General features: G+C 41.6%; 1 protein-coding gene and 2 pseudogenes across 2 annotated transcripts in view; 2 read left to right on the forward strand and 1 right to left on the reverse strand.

Annotated features, from left to right (window-relative positions):
- The window catches only part of LOC102856492, a 6,598-nt pseudogene extending 5,949 nt beyond the window's left edge, over positions 1-649 (forward strand).
- A 2,791-nt stretch (positions 650-3,440) lies between these two features.
- On the reverse strand, positions 3,441-3,963 carry LOC102867186 (annotated as a pseudogene).
- A 4,641-nt stretch (positions 3,964-8,604) lies between these two features.
- Positions 8,605-15,027, forward strand: part of OPCML (opioid binding protein/cell adhesion molecule-like) — a 1,241,366-nt gene continuing 1,234,943 nt past the window's right edge. Inside the window, exon 1 of one of the 2 annotated variants that reach the window (XM_006892818.1) lies at positions 8,605-8,796. In XM_006892818.1, the coding sequence (XP_006892880.1) occupies positions 8,630-8,796 (167 nt within the window). In that variant the 5' untranslated portion in view covers positions 8,605-8,629. The remainder of the gene's footprint in view (positions 8,797-15,027) is intronic. The other variant, XM_006892819.1, reaches the window with a different exon arrangement.

Here is a 15,027-nt window from a genome sequence, read left to right on the forward strand (position 1 = left end):
CAGGCCATGGTTTTTGCAATCACTTGTTATGCATCAGAGAGTTGGACAATGACTAGGGAGGATAGAAGGAGAATTGAGGCCTTTGAGCTGTGGTGCTGGAGAAGAGTATTGAATGTTCCATGGATTGCCAAGAAAACAAACAGATCCATCCTGGAGAGGGTTAAATCAGGCTACTCCTTGGAGGCAAGGATGCTGGGGCTTCGTCTGACATAATTTGGACATGTTCTAAGGAGAGACAGGTCCTTGGAGAGGGACATCATGCTTGGTAGGGTAGAGGGACAGCTCAGGAGGGGAAGATCCTCTATGACGTGGATTGATTCAGTGATTTGGGTAATCGGGATGGGTGTGTCAGAGACAATGTGATTGGCACAGGATAGAGCAGGGTTTAGGGCTCTTGTACATAGGGTTGCTATGAGTCGCAAATGACTCGACAGCACATAACAACAACAACAACATTACTTCTTCATTGTTTTCTACTTCTGTATTCCAATCACCAGATATCATTAACATAACTTGATTGCATGTTCGATTAATTTTTAACTAAAAGATTTGGTGAAAATTTTCAGTTTCCTTCTCTGTGGCTCTAGAAGTAGGAGTCTATATTTGAATAGCAGTTGTAATAATTTTCCTCATTTCAGCTGACTTTTAATCTGGGCTCTAAACTAATACTATAACTATATAGTTTCCTCTACTACTCATAGGATTTTCAAAGGCCTATAATTTAGGAAGTAGATGGCCTATTCTGCTTCGTAGTTTGTCTTAATCTGGAAGCTCTACTAAAACCTGTCCACCATGGGTAGCCCTTGTGGCATTTGACACAACAGTTGCATAGCTTTCAGTATTACAGCAAACCATAAATTATGTAAGTACACAAGCTGACAGGCAAATGCTATTCCAATTACAACAATGTTGCCCCCAAATACAACAAATCAGACAAGTTAGTTTGTACCTCTAATAGTAAATGAATCTTCACTCCAGGCCCTAAGACCACAACCAATCAACTTTTAACAACAAAGGCCCACCCACTGCATCCTAATTGTTTTAAACAAGAGGCTCCCACCTTCTAACTAATTGTTAATAAAAAAGACCAAATAGCCCACAACTGACTGTTAATAAAATAAAAAAGACCTATCAGCCTACAGCTGACTGTTAATCAACAAAAGACATACCTTCCGGATCCCAACTGCTTCAAACCATGGAAAAATTCCAGGAAGGTACAATATGAGCAGGAGCCAATGATAACGAAAAAGGAAGTTTAAACTGGATTGCAGACACTGCCAAAAATTAAGGCCCCGGGAATCAAAGGGATACCAATTGACTTGCTTCTTCAATTAACAGATGTAGCCCTAGATGTACTCCCTGGTATATGCCAAGAAATTTAGAGAACAGCTGTTTGGTCAATGGATTAGAACAGGTCCATATTTGTTCTCATTCCCAATAAAAGCTATCAAGCAGTATCATTAATATCTCATGCAAGCAAATATTGTTGAAGATAATTCAAAGACTACTAGAATAGTACATATATAGGGAAAGCCAGAAGTTCAAGCAAGATTTTTAAGAGCCCTGGCACAAGAGATATCATTGCTAATGTCAGATGGATCCTAGCTGAATGTGAAGACTATCAGAAGAATGTTTATTTATGTTTTATTGACTATGCAAAGGTATTTGACTATATGGACCATAACAAGCTATGGCTAACATTGAAGAATGGGAATTCCAGAGCACTCATATAAAACCTATACCTGTTTTTTTGTGAATAGAACAAGAGAACACTACATGTTTTAAAATTAAGAAGGGAGTGTGTTAGAATTGTATTCTCTCTCCCAATACCTATTTAATCTTTTGTTGTTGTGAACTGTGGAGTGGTAAGTGACCCAAGATGATACTCAAGTAAGTTTTCAAATGCAGTTAATCGTGCTGGAGGAGATTGTCCCTCTTTCTTCATGGAGCTGCTGGTGGCATTGAACCACATGACTTTGGGATTACAGCACAGCTTCTTACCACTAGGCCACCAGAATGTTGAGCAAATTATTCAAGAAGCTGGACTCTATGAAGAAGAATGGATAAAAATTGAAAGAAGAATCATCAATAACTTGCCATTTTCATTATGCAGATGACACAACCTTGTTTGCTGAAAATGAGAATTTGAAGCACTTATTGCAGAAGATCAGAGAATACAGCCTTCAGTACGAACTGAATCTCAATGTTAAAAAAAAACAAAACTATACCAATGAAGAAATTTATTTTCTTTTTCTTTTCAGAGAGGGGAGAGAACTTATGCGAGGGGTGGGCAGGGAGAAAAGTGCAGCAATGAATGAATGGAAATCCAAAACCTCTGTAAATGTTCATTAAAATTAATAATTAAAAAATTATAACAAAAGATGCTTACCACTGGACCAGTAGGCAGCATCATGATAGATGGAGAAAAGATTGAAACTGTCAATAACTTCATCTCATTTTGATCCACAATCATTATCCTTAGTATATATAGTCAGGAAGTCAGGAGACATACTGCACTGGGAAAGCCACTGGACCTCGTCAATTATTGATGAGTAATGATGTCAATTTGAGGACTAATGTGCATCTGATTCAGGCCATGGTCTTTCTAATCATTTGCTGGACATTTGAGAGCTGGACAATCAATATAAATGATAAAAGAAAAATGAATGCTTTTGAGCTATGATGTTAGAGAGGAGTACTGAAAATTCAATGGACTGCCAAAAGAACAAACATATATCTTAGAGAGGGTGCAGCCAGAGTGCTCTTTGGAATCTAAGATCATAAAGTTTCAACTCACACATTTCAAGAATGTTGCTAGGAGGGACTATTCTTTGGAGAAGGACTTAATACTAGGAAAGAGGGTTGTCAAAGGAGGGGAAGACCCTCAATCAGGTGAATTGACACAGTAACCTTCACAATGGGCTTTCTTTAGTATCCAAGGAAGGACGACACAGGATAGGACAGAATTCAGTCTGTTGTTCACAGTTTCGCTATATAGGTCATACTCGACTTGACACCTAACAACAACAATAACAACAATAAAGCAGGAACTTAGCCGAAAAAAAAGAAAAAAATGTGGAAGTTGTATACACACAATCTCATTTTAAACAATTTGAAGTGGAATAATGTGATAATCAAACTATTAAAGATATTTTTTTCCCAGATGAGTACCTTAATTTTTGTTGTTTATTTAGTACCTTCTAGGGAAATTTCTCTAGGTTCTGGATACTATATTTATGCTTCAAGTTGCATCTACATACTCACATCAAGATTGTATTTTATTTTATTTTCTGTTGCAAAAAGCTTTATTGTTTCATTTGGTCCAAGGCTTGGGTGAGGGGCTTCTGGGCAGATAAGATTCTATATCAGGGTGGGCTAGAGAAGCTTGCTGCTGTTGCAGGGGAACGCAGAGGTTTCCCTGTGCAAGTCCCCGCAGGCCCCTAGTCATGCTTGAGGGTGAGATGCTCAAAGAGATACTCGCCCAACCCTGCCTGGGGGCCACCCAGTCTTCTAATGTTGGTCAGATGGTCACCCATCTTCTTCAGCAGTTTCACTTCCTCATCCAGGAAGTGGTTCTCCAGAAAGTCACAGAGATGGGGTCAGTGTGGGCAGAACCCACGGCGTGCAGATCCAGAAGGGGCTGGTTTAGGTTATTCTCCAAGGCCAGCACTGCTTGCATGGCGTCCAGGGTTTTACCTCACTCATCCTGGGATGGCTTCTGGATATCTTGGAAGAGGACACGGCGGCCACTGGTTTTGCAGCTTCAAGAGCCACTCAGCACCCTCGTGCTTCTCCTTCACCAACTTGTAGAAGTGTCGCATGCCTTCCAAGGCCACATCATCGCAGTCAAAATAAAAACCCAGAGAGAGGTAGGTGTAAGAGGCCCACAGGTGCAGGTTGACCAGACAGTTGACACCACCTTCTGCTTCAACGGAATAATTTTTGACGGATCTGAGAGCTCATAGTTGGTCGAGGTTTTGGGGTTAACAGAAAAAGGTGTTAGCTGGTCCCCAAAACAGGAGGTGGTTGAGATGGTCCCAAGGTTATACCTGCCGATGAAATTAGAGGGTAGTCGGAGGCTGGAAGGGGGTAAGTCCCCGGGTCTGTTTTGTCCAAACACTGTTGAAGCAAGAGACAGTGTCCCTGGGGAACTCACATCAAGATTCTTAAGTCTCATTTTAACCCTTCTTATTGTCTTCTTTGTTTCTGTTTCTCTAAGTTTAAGGAGATTCCCTTTTACCAAGATCTTCTCTCTTAAGCTTCGTTGAAGTTACTTCTCTCTGGCTAGTTAACAGTCTCTGTCTTTTGTGGTTACCATAGCTCTGCAACCCAGATCAAACTCTACATTTTGAGCAAATAATGGAAATCAGTAAGACGAAGCCTTAGTTGGTACGACAGACAAAACAATCAAAATCCATTGCAGTTAAGTTGATTCTGACTCATTGTAATCCTCCATTATAAGGTTTCTAAAGTGGTAAATCTACAGAAGACTGCCTGTTTTTCTTCCTTAGGGCAGCTGGGTTCTAACCCCTACCTACCAGCAGCACAATATGCTACACACCACTCCACCAGAGCTACTACATTTGTACATAGGGCATTTATATTCTTTAAGTCACATTTTTTTATAAGTCACAATTTTTTACCCTAGTAAAGCAGGTGTTATGGCAAGAACTAATAAATTATTTTAATTAAACTCTCCTACCATGCACTGTCCTTTGGTTATGTGTTGTATATATGATCTCATTAATTATTCCCCCAACCCTATGGTATAAATTAGATTGATATTAATAAGTCTTAGTCATGCAAGTAAAGAGACCTGCTGGTGCAGGGCATAACGTGCTGCTCACTGAAATGTCTGCAGTTTATTGCGGGAGAAGATGGGCAGTCTCCTCCTGTAAAGATTTACAGCCTTGGAAACTCTTTTAGGGTGGAGAGTCTCTAAGGGTCACAGGTCTCTTGAGTCGTAATCAACTCAAGTGCAGCAGGTTAGTCACACAGCTTCAGCCTTGTCAATATGTGAACATAACCCAACTTCAGAACCAACATTCACTTTGTTCATTTATTTTTATGTAATAGTTCACTATCCATAAGACATTTAACTTGAGGTCACCAAAACAGATGGTGCCCAACTAATGTCTCATTGGAAATCCTAACATAAACGACTGTAGTTATTGTTTAATCTGAACCTCTTCCATTTTTCTCTAAGATTGCAGCCTTCTGCTGTAAATGCATATTCTAGTCTCTTGCAATGGCTTACACATGAACAGAACTGACCCATGAAATTGTAGACTGGTTTATAGTGCATTCTTTTTTTTTTTTCATTTATTTCTCTGAGTCACTGGCTTTTGAGTCCAGCTCACAAAAGTCACTGAACAAATACTGAACAAAGAACCAGTTCTACCAACGATTCTCTTCTCTAGGACTCCAGATTCTTTTTTTTTTTTTCAATTTTGGGGGTGGGGGAATCCTCATATTAAAAACAAAAACAATCCGAAACACCCACACCAAATAAAACAAACAAACAAAAAACTCCAAACCCATAAGAAATACTTGGTTTTATCCTAGAATTGCTATGTGTTATTGAGACATTTTATGCTTACCATCTATTTAACTGCTAGTGTATTTTACTTGCCTCAACCATTCTCATTTTCTCTTCATCTAAAGATTTATAAGATGATTTAGCATTTGACAATTGTGCCCATTTTTATTTCCTTAGAAGCAACGGGAGTGTTATGGCACCATTGTTTCTAAGAGAATGTTATCCAGGGTAATGTTATCTGAATTTCTTGCATTTGAGTGACAGTAGCCACAGCAATGCCACTAACCTGATCCAGATAGTTGAGATACAAAGCCCAGTCTCCATTGGTCCAGGGAGAGAGTGTAATATACACTTGACAACTGCATTGAATTGTCCTCTTATTTACAGATTTTCACAGGTTAAAGCCTGAGAAAGCCTGTTTGGTGATTATGGACATGAGCATCATGGACATAAGAGGACTGTGTGCAATAAAATAAATAAAAATAAATAAATAAGTAAAATAAATAAAATAAAAGCCCAGGGGTTTTCAACTCTAAGGACTAAAACTCTTAATCACTAAAACTGGTAGGAAATGTACGATTAAGCAGTGAAACAGCTATCTGAGCCCCTATGCTTTCCTCTCTTCATTGTTTCTCATAGCATAGTATTGAGGGAGCTCAACAATGATGTGTTCTGTCTCACTCCACTTCTGGTAAAGATTCTGCTTTCTGGAAACAACCTGAAAATGAGTTTTCACTATAGCCTATTTGACTAGTAACAAGTATTCTCTTTTCCTAAGGTATGTTGTGCTAAATTAAAAAAAAATAGACTTATTGCAGAGATATTGCTGCTTTAAAATGCCATTGGGTGGACTGTTATTCATAGCAACCTTGTGAACAACAGGTCTTGCCCTGTCAGCACTATCCAGAGGATCTCCGTCATGCTCAAGGTCATTGTAGCAGTCACTGTACCAATTCATCTCATTGAGGGCCTTCTTATCTTTTGTGGACTCTCCAAGGACTGGTTTTCCCTGAAAATATGCCCCAAATCAGTGAGATAGCTTCAACATACTTGCCTCTAAGGAGTCCTCTGGTTGCACTTCCTTCAACACAGACCTTTTGCTCTTTGGCAGTCCACGGATATTTACCACTCTTCAGCAGCAGCAGCACAATTCAAAGGCATTGATTCCTCTTCTACTTTATTCATTATCCAATTTTCAGATGCACTGGAAGCATGTGCTATATATATCTACATATTTCTGTATCTATCTAACTAGGCTAACTATTTCCAAAGGGGGAATAAGCGAGTCTATTTATGTTCAGGCCCCTATAACATGCCTTTCTTTTCATCAGCAACAAAAGCAGGAAATGATGAGAATACCTATTTTTTAAAGTTATATTTTATTTTTGTAACGATACAGAGCATAGGTGAATGATAGTTTTTAAGAAAGGATGGGATGGAGCAGATGAAGTGGAAATCATTACCTTAAGATACATAGACAGCCAGTAAAGGAGACTTCTGCTGGGTGGAGAAAAGCCGGAGACACAGCTTTAATTCTGAAATACATGAATATGAACACGGAAGAAATGTGGTTAGCCTCTAGGACCACTGTCCCACTAAGTCTTATCCCAAAACTATAATGGTGCTTCTACTGCATGTTGTCATCCTAAAGTATGAAACAGAATTTGCGAAAACCAGTCCTTGTTCTTTTTTAGGTTCTCCAAGAATTTTCCCAGCCCTGGCTCTTTATGACAAGAAGGTGCATGTATTTACAAGCTCAGGGTGGAAGGAGGGGGTTATTGCAGCTTGGGCTGGGACAAGAAACCCAGATTTTCCAGTGCCAGGGGAGGATGAGGTGAGAAATATTTTAAAGAGGGGTCATCAGGGCAGGAAGTTGACTCCACGTGTTTGCAACAAGGTCTAGGTGATGGTGGGTTTATCTACTCCAAGAGCTGGTTTGGCAACTTAGGCACTGGTATTCAGGGGAGGGAAGGTGTCCGGTTAGAGTTCCCCAGCACTTCCTCTCCTGTTCTCCTCCCTGCTTGCTATGCCAGAGAAACTGCATAACAGACCTCACACAGTTTTTCTGTCTGCTGGCCCGAGTGTCCCCATAGTGATTGTAGAAGGGAGAGGCAGCTGACTGCCTTCTCCAGCGGCTTCAGAACGTGGGTGGGCGCAGTGAGGTGGAGCAACACCTACCCAGCGTGGCAGGGGTTAAGCGGGAGCTGGGTGAATGTGGCACTGCCTTACAGAGTGGAACAAAGTCTGGTGCGGACGCTTCTGCACCAGGACTGGTGGTCTATGGTGATGCTGCTGCCATGACAATCCTGGGAGTGGATGCTAGCGCTAGGCGGAGACGCTCCTTGGACAGAGGCTGCTGTGCTGTGCCTGGCGGCCGCTGCTAAGCACGCGGGTCCTGAGCACCCCGGCATTGAAGCGGAGGCGCTGGACGGTAGCCTGCCCGCTGCGTGGGCGGCCCCCACCCCGTCGCTGGGGAGCAGATTGAGATCCTGCGCCCCTGCTGAAGCTGAGACCCTGGAGCTTCAGGAGTAGGCTGGTGACGTGGCCCGTGCTGTGGAACTTTTTGCCTTCTCATGGTGACAGATTGGAGATGTGGGTCTGGCTCACAATGACATCCATACACGTGTGCGCTCTAATCAAACATGTTATCTCCTGGGAGCAGCCGCTTTTCATGACATTTCCGTTATGTCAGAGACACGTGCCTTGACTCTTGGGGTTACAAAGTTTTGACACCAGACCTCTGCAGAGCCTACACAACTGAAAGTAGCGCCTGGAGGAGACAGGGAGAAAGAGAGCACTCTGTGACCTTCATTCCCGCACCTTCCTTCTTCCTCTCCCTTCTGGTGCCTCCTTCCTCCCCAGGAGAACTTCCAGAAAGCTCTTTCTGAAAGCAGGAGGGGCACTGACTCGACCAGGCTGGACAGCTGAGGCTGGGTTTTGAAGAAGCAGTATTAGATCTGGAGAACTCAGAGTCGTTCTTTCTCCTTCCCTGCACTTCTGGCTCACTCTACACCACTTCCCAGGCCTGCTGTTGTGGGGTGGGGCGAGGACCTAGCTGCCCAGAGTCCTGGGAAGTCCTGTTGGCTGAGGATGGGAGATTGTGGACACCTGTTCCTGCCCTGGAAAAGCCTTGTGGCCGTGTCTCTCAGGCTGCTATTCCTTGTACCCACAGGAGTGCCGGTGCGCAGCGGAGATGCCACCTTCCCCAAAGCTATGGACAACGTGACGGTCCGGCAAGGGGAGAGCGCCACCCTCAGGTAGGGAGCTGCACTTCAGCGGGGGTCTGCGCCTGGGGGAGACATCACGTGGGTAGGAATAAGCCAGAGAGATCCTGAAGCTTGTGTGAGGCCTTGGAGGAGGGAGATTGCTCAGGCTCCCTTGGCGCTTGCTGTGTGCTTTGTGAGGGAATGCAGAGTCCATTCCCCTGGGTGAACTAAGATGCCACCTGGATATTTTGGGTCTGAGGTCTTATAGGTGAACCCTGAGATCCAAATATGGGCTTTCTTACCTCTATTCCTAGACTCTCTTTTTTCTTGGCACAAAAATGTGACTTCAAAAGTAATTTGTGTAAGCCTTCAATAAATTATTTTTTTAAATAAATAAAGAGCTTAAATACAAAAGTAAGGAGTCCGAATACTGGACAATAAACTTAGCATTGATTGATACCTTCTTGACTTTCCAGGCTAGCCACTTGGATGCAAATGCTAAGTTACCGTGATGGGCAGGCTCCCTGCTATCAGAGGTAACTGCAATCTCAGCCTCTAGAATTACCAGCACCAGGCTGTGGCCTTTTATGAGCCCGCTCAAGAAGCAGCAATTTATGTCAACGGTGCTGGACTCCTAGAGCCCCGATTATAAATTATGAAGGCAGTTTTATCTTTGCAGACTTGGGACAAGGAAAAGAATTAATGTAGGTGTTTTTGCACCAGCATCACTCTGTGTGAGAACCACAATAGAAGCTGTTTAGCTATTTTTCTTTCACCTTAATGAGTTACAGAGAAGCACATACGTGTTCCAAAGATGGGGATTCTTGGAACATGAACCTTTGGGGACTGAATGATAGTAACACAGACTTTAATAAAAATGTGGTTGCTGCTTTCACCAGCTCAGCAGATATATTATATCCCTTTAATGAAGCTGCTCTGGTCCTCTGAGACAAATTCAGGGACATCCAGGCTTAACTGCATCTCACAGTGTGCAGAGGGTGAATGTGCTTGCCCTGTCTATGACTTTAATGACTAAGATGAGAATAAAACATTGTGCTTCAGAATCTGCAACCTTAAAGTTTGATTTTTGTCAGAGGAGAGAATAAGGTTGAGTTTCCGTCTTGCTCATCCTTTGGCTCCCTGTTAAGAAGCCTCCTTGCATCTAGATAAACCTTTGCCCTGGGACAGAAAGGTTTGCAACTGCTCTTCTCTAAGCCTGGTTGTTAAAATTGGTTGGATTCTTAACACTTTTGGTGGTTTCCGGATGAAGCTTCTTTTGAAATAGAGAATGGGTCCGAGAACTTGGAATTTTGGTACTTGGAAATCCGAGGAGATGAGAGAAAACATAGATAGATGTCCCTCTCGTGGAAAAGCATCCTCCTCAATGGTAGCCTTCTAACTGCCCCAACCTGGTTGTGATATTCCTTCTTCATGTCCCTCAAAAATACTAATGGGTGTCAAGAGATAATGATATAGAAGAGTGGTAAGAAGCTATGCTGTAATCTCGAATTCAGGTGGTTCAAATCTACCAGCTGCATCCCCAGAGAAGGTTGGGCAGTCTCTGCCTCTGAAAACCTGCTGGAGGGTCAGCTATGGGTTGCTTTCCACACGATGGTACATAATCACCACCTGGGATAAAGAGCCCAGAGAACTTTCTCAAATCTTCTCTTCTCTTTTTTTATCCCTGTAAGTTATACCAAACTCAAAACCCAGTAATAATTTTAAAGCTTGAGTTTCTTCTGATGCAGTAAGATGTTTCCACCAGCAGAGGTCTAGCTTTGATGCACTGGTTGGATTTGTGGTGTTTTTTTGTTTTGTTTTTGTTTTTGTTTTGTTTTATTAGCTGCGGGCCTGTTTTCATGATCTTTGACTGAAATGTTTATCAGCTGTGATAATGCAAATGGGAATTAGAAAAGAGCAAAATGGAATGGTTGCTTTAATAAATAATGAATAACTTAACTGTCTTAGTATAAATGACATAATTGCATGTTTAAGTTTTTAAAAATAAGGTCTGTATCTTATGCTTTCTTAGTCTTAAAATTTCTTTTATATCCTTTTGTCTCTTTGTATCATTTATTTACCTTTCATAGTCTTCTTCTTTATTGATTCATTTTACAAAGTTTATAATTTATTGCTTCACCTTACTACCCTGATTTTTAAGATTTTAACTTCTATTTAGTTATCTATCTCTATATTTATGTTTATATGTATCTATCTATAAAATTATGTATGCTGGAGTCTTCTGCAAATTGTAATCTTTCACATTTTGTTGTCAATTTTTCTTTTATTTTTATGGCTAACAGACACCACCTTAACAAAAATCATTTTCCAGAGTTCTGAGAATGCATACTTCTAGGCTTTTAAAGTTCATAGTTACAGTCCCAGACAAATGAATTAAATTCGAATTTGTGTTGCTGCTGTTTTCAAAGAAGTCCAGTTGTTAAGTATGATTGTTCTTTCATCTCCTTAGAAAAATTCTGTGGGGGATTCAGTGAACCCCATAGGGAGGGATTAAGTATTAAAAATGCACCAAAACTTTCTGATGTTATCTATGCCTATCAGCTATGGAAAGCCTTTTAAATGGGCCTGGAATGGAATTAGCAAAATATCTAAATCTTGAGTTAAGTCCCATAGGAGGGCAAAGACTTAGCAGGAAACTCAAAGGAATGGAAAAGCCTGAATCCTCCTTCAGACTTCCAAATTTAAAATCCATGACTTAGAAGAGAATGGCTACTTGGGAATGTCAATTTTGTTTTGATCTATCTTTTCATTGAGGGACATTTTTGGAGTAAGGTGCCAAGGATAGCATTAAAGTTTTGACTGTGGACAAAATTTGTTGATGTGCGTGAACCACCTGCTCCCAAGTCTATTCCCATGGGTTTCCCATGGGTTTCAAAAACCCTCCACTGGGTTTCAGAGGCTAGCTATTTCCCCTAAAAACCCAAATAAAGATTGCTATGACTTGAAATTAACTCCAGTGCAGTGGTTATCATCAATTTTTCTTCAATATAAACTGAGAGTTATGTGTCAAGTCACTTGCAACTAATAATGACCCTATGTACAACAACTCTGAACTCTGCTCTATCTTGAGCCAATTTCATTGTCTCGGACACATCAACTCCCATTACCCCTGTCACTGAGTCAGTCCATCTAATTGAAGGCCTTCTTTCTTGCACTGTTACTCTACACTTTCAAGCATGATGTCCCTCTCCAAGGACTGGTCCTTCATGGCATCATTCCCAAAGTACATCAGACAGAGCTTCAAAACCCTTGCCTCTAAGGAGCAACTTACTTTCACCCTCTCTAGGATGAACCTGTTTGTTCTCCCAGCAGTCCATAGTATATTCAATACTGTTCTTCAGCACCACAGCTCAAAGACATTGTTTCTTCTCTAGCATCCTTAGTCATTGTCCAAATCTCTGATGTATAGCAAGTAATTGTGAAAACTATGACCTGCATCACATGCACCTTAGTCTCTAGGCTGATATCATTGCTCCTTAGTACTCTGGAGAGGTCCCTGACAGCAGATTTTTGCAATGCAGTTTGTCTTTTTATTTCTTGGATGCTAGTACCAAGAGTGTTAATTGTGGAGCCAAGCAAGCTGTTAACAATCTCAGTCTCTTCCCTGTCTATCATCATGCTGGCAATTGGCCCAGTGTTGAGAATCTTTGTTTTCTTAATGTTGAGCATCAATCTATATTGAAGGCTGAAGCCCTTGACCTTCTGCAGCAAGTACTTCAGGTCCTCCTCCTCAGGTTCAGCAAGAAAGGTTATGTCGTCTCCATAATACAGGTTGTTAATGAAACTTCTTCCAGTCCTGATGCTACACTCCTCCTCATAGAGCCCAGCCTCCCAGATGATTTGTTTCACAAATAGATTGAAAGTCAGAGTGATACTAAGCAATTCAAAACAAGACTTTGTATCAGTGTTTACATTGCTTGAATGTATGCTAAGGATAACAGACCCTTAAACAGGGACACTGAAAGCAGTGGGGCTCACTCTTTGTCACATAAAAATACTTCCATGTTTTTTAAACATTCCTATGTCCAGGTCAAGAAAGCAAACTATTTGGAGTTTGGAGTGAAGTGTCAGCACTTGTCCAGTCTTTAGAATATAAACCCAGAATTGAGAACTATTGTTCTAAAGTCCTTTCTGCACTAGAGTAGCTTAGTAAGGTTCTCCTTACCACTCCCTTCCTCTTCTCTCTTCTTCTGTATTTTCCTCTCTCCTCCTCTCCCCTCCCCATTCCTCCCCTCCCCTCCCCCATCCCCTGCCTTCTCCCCTCCCCCTCCCCTTCCCCTCCTCTTTTCTCCCTCCTCTTCTTGCCCCTCCCCTCCCAAGCTGTCATCTCTTCTCCTATTCCCTCCCCTCCTCTCCTAACTCTTTTCCTCCCCTCCCCTCCCTTCCCCTCCCCTCCTTTTCCCTCTCCTCTCCTCTCCTCTCCTCTCCTCTCCTCTTCTTTCCTGTCCCCTTTGAGTCAGAATCAACTTGTAGCTGACCTTACAAGGAGTTTCTGAGGCTATAAATCGCTCAGGAAGAGATCATCCATCTTTGTCCTCAGAGCTATTGGTGGGTTCAAACCAGTCGGGGCAGCACCACTTTTCTACACTTTTTTTTAGACAAAATACAGTACTCTAAATCTTTTTCTGTTCTCAAGTGTGCCAATCCTCCTAGCATCTCACACACACACACTTAATGGCTTTGAAATGTATTTTTCTCCTCCCAATAGGACTCTGGGTGACCAAACTTTATTCTGTCCTGAGTTCTTCCAATACTTCACACACCTGTGGACTACCTATTAGACTTCTTGCCTTGAATGGAAACATGGTAGTAGGTACTAAGAATTAAAAACAAACAGAAGATGACAACATAACACAAAAAAACCAAACAACTAACAACTTGTTAAATTCATTTTAAGTGCATTTGTTGAATTCCTCTTAATTAAATCTAGCCTCATAATTTATTATTATGTTTACATTTATAAAGTATTTTTTATCTGAATTGACATTTTAGCACAGCAGGGCAAGGGAACACAGCAATGTTCAAGGCCCTGGAGGCCACAGGGGCTTTTGGCTCCGACTTATCACTTGCCTGAGAAGACTACTGAATCAGCCAGGGTTTGAAATCTGATCTGAATCTAAGCCAAAATCGTCCCAGTCCATGAGGACAAGACAACTAGCAAGAAGGTTGTGTTACAAGAAATCTTAGCAAAAATAGATCTGGAGAAGGTGAAGTTCCAGTCTGTCTCCAGAGATTTTCTTTGCTATGAACATGAAAGGCTACATAGATTAAGGCAATTGTTGTTGTCATTGTTGTTAGATGCTTTTGAATTAAGTAAGATTCAACGTGACTGTATGCGCAACAAATCTGAGCCCTGTTCTAGCCTACCCTGTTCTGACACTTCCTGACACACTCGAGCCCATTGCAGCAGTTACCAGATCAATTGACCCCGTCAAGGGTCTTCCTTTCCTTTGCCAACCCTCCACCCTTTCCAGCATCATGTCCTTCTCCAAAAAATAGCTCCTCCTAGCAACATGACCAAAGTAGATGAGGCAAAGTCCCATCATCCTTGCCTCCAAAGAGTACTCTGGCTGCACCCTCTCCAAGACATATTTTCTTTTTGACTTTTGGACATTCATGGGATATTCCGTTCTCTTCTCCAACACCAGCTCAAAGACATCAGTTCTTCTTCTGTCATCTTTATTCATTGTACAGTTCTCAAATAAATAGCAAATTATTGGAAAGACTATGGCCTGAATCAGATGGCACCTCAGTCCTCAAACTGACATCATTACTCCTCAATAGTTTGGAGAGATCCTTAACAACATATTTTTCCAGTGCAATATCTCTCCTTATTTCCGGACTGCTAGTTCTAAGGGTGTTAATTGTGGATACAAGCAAGATGAAGCTGCTGACAGTTTCAACTTCTTCTTTGTCTATCCTGATGTTGCCTATTGGTCCAGGGGTAAGAATCTTGGTCTTCTTGAACTTGATGTGCAATCCATACCAAAGGCTGCATTCCTTGGTTTTCTGCAACATGTGCTTAAAGGTTTAAAATCAAGAGGGGAGTGTGTCAGGGTTGTATTCTTTCTCCATACCTATTTAATCTCTATACTGAGCTGAGAAAATTATTCAAGAAGCTTGACTATTTGAAGAGGAGACTCATCAATAACCTGTGTTGTGCAGGTGATTAAGGCAGTAGAGACAGATGTACCCACTGGTAGTTGAATTCATTCTGACTCCTGACAGTTCTCCATCAAGTTTCTGAGGCTGAATATATAT

This window comes from Elephantulus edwardii, unplaced genomic scaffold, assembly GCF_000299155.1.
Source record: "Elephantulus edwardii isolate Elephantulus edwardi_28Jun2011 unplaced genomic scaffold, EleEdw1.0 scaffold00120, whole genome shotgun sequence".
NCBI lineage: Eukaryota > Metazoa > Chordata > Mammalia > Macroscelidea > Macroscelididae > Elephantulus > Elephantulus edwardii.